At 28.8% G+C, this 10,115-nt stretch overlaps 1 protein-coding gene across 1 annotated transcript; it reads right to left on the bottom strand.

The window, feature by feature from the left end:
- Window positions 1–3,634: 3,634 nt before the first annotated feature.
- LOC127257253 (transcription factor MYB119-like) lies at window positions 3,635–5,090 on the bottom strand. The gene is made up of 3 exons (XM_051283638.1): window positions 4,717–5,090; window positions 4,455–4,581; window positions 3,635–4,150 (listed from the first exon to the last, which is right to left on the bottom strand). Exons 1-3 carry the CDS (start codon window positions 5,088–5,090, stop codon window positions 3,635–3,637), a joined length of 1,017 nt encoding a protein of 338 aa, XP_051139595.1.
- Between the last annotated feature and the right edge of the window lie 5,025 nt (window positions 5,091–10,115).

Raw genomic sequence — 10,115 nt, 5'->3', positions numbered from 1 at the left:
TCATATAGGGTTAATTTTGTTCATATATATAAAAATATATATATAAAGCAAGAAATGGAGGCTTACTGATTCGCAATAACTTAAGAATTTCTTGAAAGTATTTTTATTTCATGAATTGCGATAAAGATTATGATGAGGAATAGTGACTTTAATTTTGTGGAGTTATTGACTTTTACGAAAATATATAAATTAATAATAGATAAATATTTAATTGAATTTACATCTATTGTGTTCATATGTATGTTTTGAGGGCAAGAGATAGAAAAAATTCTATAATATATATTTTTTTTTTCGGTCTTATTTTCTAATTAATATATATAGTACTTGTCTTCGTTAATTTACTTTTCTATATAAAAATATCTTTCGATATACAAAACACATGTGTTTACTCGGTGATTTTTTATTATTATTATTATTATTATTATTATTATTATTGTGATTTATTATTATTATTATTATTATTATTATTATATTGCTTTTTTTTCCATAGTAAATGAATATAAATTTTTTTTCGTTTCCTCCATCAAAAGTATATTTGTTTTCTTTGTCTTTAAAATGTGTTCATTTTATTTTATACAAAGAAAATTAGCATACTTAGACAAAAGAAATATAATTTATAAAATAAGCTTCTAGTAAACAAAATAAATATAATTCTAAAATGAACAAAATGACTATAAAACTTTAAATTGGAAATAACACTACAAAAAATTAATATATTTGTAACGGAATTCTGTCCCTAAAGTTCACGTAGCTAATGTAATTTCATTCCTAATTCCGTCTCTAATGTCATTAGTAACGGAAAAAATAGATTAAGAGACAAAAAAAATTTTGTTACAAAAATTATTTTTTCTTGTAGTGGTAATATTGTGCAAGTAAAATGAGTTTTGACTTTAACTAAAATATTTTCTTAATAAGGTTAAAAGAATTGTAATAGATAATAAATATTATATGAGAAACGATATATTATGGCAATATTATGCATTTATTGACTAAAACCTCTGTTTTTTTTTAACCTGGTGTTCTTGTTTCATGTTTTTTAACAAAGTAACTTATATGATGTTTATATTCAGCAAGCACATGTAAAATATTATTTTCGTCCGTCAATTTTTTTTTTTTTTTTTTTACACTGTTTTTTTTAGACCGGTTAAATTTGATAAACTTAAATTTTAAACACTTAATTATTACGCTACATTCAATATTTATTTATTATAATTGTCACTACCCTAATTATGTTCTTTCTTTTCATCATCATTAATTAGTAAGTAAATTTTCAAAAGCACATTTAACCGATATTTTACGTTTAATTATTTTTAATAAAATATTTATTTTTTTAATCTTCGTGTCAAATCCAAAGAGTCTATTTTTACGGGATGATGAGAGTATAACAAGTAAATTCCATCTTTATTTATTTGTAATTTTATTTTATTTTTGTAATTATGGTCTTTTATATAAAATAGAAATGGTATGTAATGTGTTAAATAAAACAATACATAATTTTTTTTTTATATAACTTACATTAGTTTGTAAAGTTTGCATCATTATTCACTACAAGAAAATATCATTTTTGTAACAAGATTTTTTCTTCTTTAAATTCACTTTTTCCGTTACTAATGATATTAGAGACGGAATTAATGATGGAATTACGTTAGCTACGTGATCTTTAGTGACGGAATTCCGTTACAAATATACTATTTTTTTTTTGTAGTGATTACTCATGTATAGAAACCGTATAATCTTTCTTCTGTATTTTTAAAATATAGCTTAAAATTCCCCAAATATCAAAAGTTAGCGGATTGGTGGAGGGTATTGTTTTTCGAGCACTTCCTATGCAATATTTTTTAAAACATAATGAAATATTACACAATATTTCTAATTATGATGATTTAATTATGCAGATTGTATTATAAGATTGTTTTTAGGGAGTAATTGATACAAACAACGAAATTACGTAGAAACAACAGTAGAGAATTGAATTGAAGAGAAAATGAATTCAGTAGAAAATGAGAATTAATTTTTTTTTCGTTTTTGAAAAAATAGAAAATTCAAGTTTTTAGAAACACATGGCTATCTAGATGGATCAATAAAAATAAATTATTAATTGGGTAAAACAGAGTTTTAATGAGAGACAATCTATAAGAAAATACTTTTGGTAATTTTTTTGTTTAAATAATAAATTAGATGCAATAGTTTGTAGGAACATATTTTAGTTTAATTTTTTAAAAATCATAAAAATTAAATATTTGAATAATATATTAAATGTGATATTTTGTAAAAAATGAAATAATATAATTTCTAAAAATATATAGATATAAATTAAATAGTAAAAAAAAATTAAAAAAATAAATATAATGCATCAATATTCATTTATGTGAATATGTGAGAGAATAAAAATAGATAAAATAAAAACAACTTATTTCTTTAGTTTGATTTATGTTTCTCAAACAAATAAAAGAAATTAAAATATTTCTATCTTCTCTACTCTCAATTCGGTGTACCAAACATACCCTTAGATTCTTTATTACGACGTTCATCATAATTATACATATAAATAAATTATTTTTTTATAAAATATTATATTAGAAAACTATTAAATACAAAATATAAATACAATTAAAGATAAAAAAACACACTTTATAAAAAAATTTCACGTGATCACTTAATTTACAAATTTTCTCTCATAAATATTTATATTTTAATGCAAAATACAAACATATAAATTTATAATACTGTAAATTACACAAAATATATTATAAAAAAATTATATTTTATAATATTATTCAGTCATTACAAAATATTTTATATTATGATAATCATTTGGAGAGTTTCTCAAGCAGTGGATTGAAACTTGCCAACGTTACCAAACACTCTCTACTCCCTAAGGTTGTGTTTAGATAAGTGTTTTAGAATTTTCAGTTGTTTTAGAACTAATAAATAAAAAAAAAAAATTGAATGAAGAATATATTTGATTTCTGATATAAGTAGGTGTTTCATTGCAATATTTTTAAAAATTAATAATAATTATAAATATAAATTTTTTAAATAGATTTTTTTGTGAATAATACAAAATAAGTTCAAGAATAAAAGTTAGCAGCTTTGTTTACATAATCACTTTCACTCCTTTGTTACTATTTATTTTTTAAACAATATTATATCAAATATATTTTTTGTCTTGTAAAACATCAAATCAATACACTTTTTTTTTTTTTTCAAACTTATAAAATTCCAAAAAAATCTCCAAAAACCGGAGTAGTGTAAAATTTACATAAATAATGAAATTTTATTTGATTAACCATAGGATGTGATGTTTAAAATATACAATAGGTCTTTTATAAAATAATTTTTTATCAATGTAATATTTCTATTGAAATTTTTTTTTACCAATATTGCAAATACAAATTTTAAAACATAAGTAAATAAAGTTATTTAATTATCATTTAACATGGATAATTCTACTAAATGATCTTAAAATCCATAAGATACACTTCATGTATATGTTTATAATATGAAAGAGAACTCAAACACCCAAATACATATATTAATAAAACATTTTTGGACAAATAACAATAACAATAACAGCAACAACAATAATAATAATAATCACTGTAGGTTCTCATGGATGAGCAGACTGGTTGCTTCATATATTCTCTGGGGTGTTTGAGGTTGTACAATCATTCTCGGATGTAGGAGAAGTTTTCGAATTATCTTTCGCTTTCTTCGTGTCCCCGAAGAGCTTTTCCAAGAAGTTCATTTCATCTTCCAACATCCCCAGAAAGTTGTATTGCACTGAGTCAACTGCATCCTCATCATCATAAGATCTATTGAACGATGCATCCACAGCTGCCCGAATCAAAGTATCATTGGTTTTTGTCAATTGTGTTGGTTGATGATCGTTGGGCTCAGAAGTTGTTGCCGGTGTGGAATCGATGCCGAAATATAGAGCTTTGATGTAGTCTTCCAACACAGTTGATGGAGACACGCCAGTGAATCGGCGCTTCGATTTTTGCTTGCGTATTGTGACGTTCCAATGGTTCTTGACAGCATTCTCAGTTCTTCCTGGCATATTTGATGCGATCTCCGACCATCTGTTACCAATGTTCTTATGGAGATGGACTAATAGTCTCTCTTCCTCTTCACTCCAAATCAGGGTTTTCTGTAACATTAATCAGATCACATAGTACTTTTGTTCACACATATAAAATGAAAAGCAGGAAAAGGGGAATTACTGATTTATCAATAAAATTATTAGGGTTTGCTGCTTAAAAGTCTTTCAGTTTCATGAATTGCATAGAATATTGCTATACCTCTTTTTTTTTTTTTTTTTTTTTTAATGAAGATGAGACAACATATGATTTTACAACACAGATGTAGGACTTCATTTTGTGAAAAAATTTTTCTTAATGATGGGTCGAAGGATTGCAAGAATAGAAAGAAAAAAAAAAAAAAAAAAAAGGGACCTTAATATCAGGACGCAAGTGATTATGCCATCTCTCTCTACACTGTTTCCCAGTTCTTGCTTCCATATGCTCAGCCATGGCAGTCCATTTCACACACCCATATTGTTGCACCAGCTCAAGTAATTTTCTGCATAAAAAAAATTAAAACCAAAAGAAAAAAAAGAAAGGTATAATCACCAATTTCATTGCAGATCTTACTGAAGAAAACATAAATAAAAATAGGATATTGAGAATTTTCATGTGTTTTTATTTATTGATTTACCGATCTTCTTCTGGAGTCCACTGACCCTTCACTATGTTCTTTCTTTTACTGTCGCCATTAAAATCTAAAATCATTTCAGAAGAATTAGATATAAGGGTTAGATTATTCGATGGAGTATTCATTGATTTAGAGACTGCTCCAATCTGAACACCACCACTAAGATCAACTCGATCATGACTAGCATTTGATACAACTGATTGAAAATTCCTTGAAGAAGTGGATGATGGTTGAGAGCTGCCTTCTAAACCATCTCGAGTTTGCCCAAGATAATAGTTCTTAATCGATGTTAAGGGATGGATATTGTTGAGACAATAGTTGGAATTGTTTTCCAGGCTATTGTTATTGACCAGGTTGTTTCCTTCCTCACCCTCCATGAGAACAAGAACTATGATTCAATCAAGAAAAATTCTTCTGGGAAGGTTATTAAATCTTTTATGTTTTCTCACTGACGTACAAAGAACTGTTGCACTTGCCCTTTTATTAGTAGAGGGTTGCGTGCGATCTCAACCGTTGATGTAGTGTGAATCCAATGGCTGAGGATTTTGAGCATGCAAAATAACCATTAGTTTTGACCAAAATGTGCAAAAGGGCTTGAGATATTAGTAGAATCTCTCCATAAAGATATTGCAGTTAAGTTTTCTTTGCTTCTTATGTTATATATAACATGTGACCTTTTGTATGTATTTTTAAAAAAGTACCACAACCACCACCTACCTTTGGTTTTACTAAATTTTATTATCATTATTCTATATATTTCAATTTTGTAATATGTGAATGTTAAAAAGATGTCACCACATAAATTTCAATAGGCAATATATTGGGAAAGAAGTGAATTAATGAATAACATGAAAGTCAATATGTAATCTTATATTTAGTAGTTCTTGGTTGACAATAAACATCTTTAATTTTTGAAATGTTACTCTGGTTTTATTCTCCAAACATTACAACACTAGAAAACTTTAGTTATCTTATATATGGATATCTTACATTCATTCTTTTCGATCACACACATAATTTGAAGAATCGATTTGGTAACATGATCATCCTTCGACAAAGCGTATGCGAGTAATCGGATTCAAGTTAGTATATTAAAGTTGAATATTAACTACACAATAATTGCAAAATTGATTTGCTGACGTGATAGCAAACTTTAGTTATCTTATGGATATCTTACATTCATTCTTTTCGATCACACGCTAAATTTGAGGAAGATTTGGTAACGCGATCATCCTTCGGAAAAGCGTATGCAAGTAATTGGATTCAAGATAGTATATTAAAGTTGAATATTAACTACACAATAATTGCAAAATCGATTTGCTGACGTGATCGCCTTATAAAACACATTTTTTTTATTCAAGTTAAAAATAGTGTATTACTGAAAATATTAATAGTAATATATACAGGGGATGGGCTAAATGTTCTTATTGACAGGAATCAAATAAGCATGGTATTCATTTTTTCAATCATAACATTATTAATAGGCAAACAACACATTCATTCCATTACCATAGCAGATGTTGTGTTAATTAAATTAATGTGTTTGCAGTTCTGTATATAGGGTGTGCTATATGGACATGTTTTATACATTGAAATCAATGAGACTATATGTTGTATTGATAATTATCATATATTGTTAATTTATATGTTATATTTTATAATATTAAATTAACAAAAATGATGTGTTATCTTTTTATTATACTATGTATTATCTTTAGTTATATGAGTATTGTATTGAATTTTATATAAGTTTGGCACAATAACTATAACGATGAGTGAAAACTACTTCTTTTACATGAAAATTGCAAAGTAATGTTTGAGAAACTAAAACAAGATGATGATGGTGATGAACTATTTCATTGCATTATTTGAGTTATATATATATATATATACTAATTATAACAAGAACCGATATATTTGCCTGCATACAAGCATATATATATATATATGATTGTGTTGCTAATTAATCCTACATATATTTACATAAGATTTCTCAATCATTCACACAATTTTGTACATATTTTAGTACATTTTTTTCAAAACATAAGAAAAATCAGACACTAATCAGTAAGTGATTTGCCCCCCATTATTATCATTGTGATACTTGAAATATAATGTAAAAAATTCATGCAATATCCAAAGCAATTCGAACATGGAAAGGACCTCTCTCCCTTTATAAATAAGCACGAGGAAGCAGTGATGGATCAGTGCTGGAAACACAATTAACGAACTTGTAGAACAAAAAATGACAATGATGATACCTTGAGGTTGAAAAAATGACGATGAAACTAGCTGAGATCGAATGTCGATTCAATAGAAGATTATATCTAATTGAATTAGGAGAAGGTAAAAAATAAATAAATAAATTAAAGTTTAAAACTTATTTGAAACCTTTAATGAAACATATTGTGAACAACGAAAGTTAAATAATTGTTACATTTGTATGTGTAGAATAGTAAAAGATACAAATTATTTGTAAACTCAACTCTGTCCAAATATTGGATTTTAAAAACTAATATATAAGCTAAAATAGTTCAACTTGAATACAAATTTCAATTTATTATGTTTATAGATTAAAAAAAGAAAAAAAAAAAAAAAAAAAAAAAAAGACATGGGTTCTCTTCACAAATGTATATGTGATTTTGCCTGTGGATGTAAGTCATCTTGACTGAACATATATATTCTTGTGTCCTTTAAATTTTTTATTTTTATTTTTATCATTTTTAAGGTTCTGAAAATACTTTTTTGGGTCATATTCCTAACAAATTGGTATTAGAGCCCTTGTGGAAATCTTTTGTTACCATAGAATGACAATCACAAGGACAGCAGTTGAAAAGTTTGACATAAATGACAACTTTGGGATGTGACAACTCAAGATGGATGCCATTTTGGTCCAAGGTGAAGTTGATTTGGCTATCTAGGGTGTTGAAAAAATGTCCAAAGATATGGAGAAGTCCAAATTTTCGGAGCTGGATAAGAAAGTCCGTTCGAGCATTATCTTAAATCTCTCTGATGAGGTTTTGCGGAAGGTTGCTACAGAGATTTCGGCTAAGACAATGTGGGATAAGCTTAAGGCTTTGTACATGAAGAAGTCTATTGAGAATCATCTGTACCTAAAGAAAGCCTTTATATGTTTTGAATAGCGGAAGGTACATCATTACTCTCTCATCTTGATAATTTTGATTCGATTATTATGGATTTGGAAAATATTGATGTTAAGATAGATGATGAGAGAGATCGGATAAGAGAAACTATGACAATAGTAAATCTAGATCAAAGTCTAGACACTGAAATATAAACTGTAACTATTGTTATAAGATGGGGCACATTAAAGCTGATAGTTTTAAATTGAAAAATAAGCAAACAGAAAAATCGGTTGTTAAGAAAGATAACACCACTGAAGCTAGTGTTGCTGCTGATGATAGTGAGAATACTTTTTTCCTTGTCACTCATGATAGGATGCGATCTACAGATAAGTGGATTTGGGATACAGGATGCTCTTATCACATGTGTCCCAATAGAGATTTGTTTGCTACATTGATTAGGGAAATTGAGGAACTTTCTTAATGGGCAACAATGTCGTTTGTAATTTTATAGGTAAGGGCACTGTTCGTATCAAGATGCACGATGACATTGTGAGGACACATACTAATGTTAGGCAGATCCCTGATTTGAAAAAGAATCTTATCTCTTTGGGGACACTTGAGGCACTTGGTTGCAGGTACACAAGTCAAAATGGTGTTCTGAAGATTTTCAAAGATGCTCTCGTAATTATGAAAGGTATCCGATCTGGAAGCTTGTATACTTTGCAATGGACAATTGTTACTGGGCATGCAGTTGTTTTATCATCCTATTTGGCTGAATCTGATATCACCAAGTTATGGCATATGCATTTTGGGCATATAAATGAAAAGGACTTAGGAATCTTAAGCAGGAGATGACTTCTTTGTGGACAAATTACTGGATGGTTGGAGTTCTGTAAGCATTATGTAAGCATAAAAGAGTAAGTTTCAAGTCATCAGTAACCCAAAAAGACAAAAGGTACATTTAACGATATCCACTCTGATCTTTGGGGTCCATTTCATGTTTCATCTAAAGGTGGTGCCAGACATATGCTAACTTTTATTGATGACTACTCAAGAAACGTTTGGGCATATTTTTTGAAGAATAAGAATGATGTTTTTCTAAATTTCAAACAATTGAAATTTTTGATTGATCAGCAAACAGGAAAACAAATCAAGCGGTTGAGAACCGATAATGGCTTGGAATTTTGTGGAGGGGAGTTCATTGAGCTTTGCAAGAAAGAAGGAATCGTTCGGCATCGCACAGTCAGGATGACACCTCAACAGAATTGCGTGGCTGAACGTATGAACAAAACCTCTTGGAAAGGGCAAGATGTATGATCTCCAATGTAGGATTGACTAAGGATTTTTGGGCTGAAGCAATCAACATGGTTGTTGCCTACATTGTCAACCGCTCTCCAAATTCTGCTCTTAACTTCAAAACTCCTGAAAAAGTTTTGTCAAGTACTTCTGTTGATTATTGTAATTTAAAGATTTTTGGGTGTTCAACATATATGCATGTAAATGAAGGAAAATTGGAGCCTAGGGCTAAGAAATGCATTTTCATTGGTTATGCTTCTGGAGTGAAAGGATATAGATTATGGTGTCCTGATCTCATATCTCCAAAGTTTGCAATAAGTAGAGATGTTACCTTTGATGAAATGGCTATGTTGTCTAACAAAGAATCTTTGAGTTCAAGTGAGAATACACAGAAGCGGGTGGAGTTCGAAATTGGTTATTCTAGCACTCCTCAGCCAGACTCTTCTGTTCAGCAGACATCAGTTGATATTGAAAGTTCAGAAGAAGAGTCATGTTTCATAGCCACTGGAAGACATCGTAGAAACACTCGACCTCCATAGCGGTATGCAGACTTTGTTGCATATGCATTTTCTGTTGCAGAGGAAATAGGTGGAGATAGTGAGCCATCGACATATTCAGACGCAATTCAGCGTGATGATTCTGTTAAGTAAATAGCGACAATGAATGAAGAAATTTAATCTCTCCACCACCAGATAATATTTGGATTCTTGTGAAACCACTGCCAGATAAGAGAATTATTGGAAGCAAATGGGTCTTCAAGAAAAAAGGAAGGCTTTCCAGGGGCTGATAAAGTAATATATAAAGCACGGTTGGTTGCAAAGAGTTATATTCAGGTGCAAAGTATTGCTTTTAATGATGTTTTCTCATTTGTTGTCAAACATAGCTCTATTAGTGTTTTGCTTGCTTTGGTTGCCATTGAGGATTTGAAGTTAGCACAAATGAATGTTAAGACAGCCTTTCTACATGAAGAACTTGAAGATGATATTTATATAAAGCAAACTCATGTGTGTTTACTCGAAA

This window comes from Andrographis paniculata, unplaced genomic scaffold (genome assembly GCF_009805555.1).
Source record: "Andrographis paniculata isolate CXL003 unplaced genomic scaffold, ASM980555v1 Contig57END, whole genome shotgun sequence".
NCBI classification, from domain to species: domain Eukaryota; kingdom Viridiplantae; phylum Streptophyta; class Magnoliopsida; order Lamiales; family Acanthaceae; genus Andrographis; species Andrographis paniculata.
The sequence above is the reverse complement of the archived record's forward strand: the minus strand, read 5'-3'. Positions and strand labels throughout refer to the sequence as shown.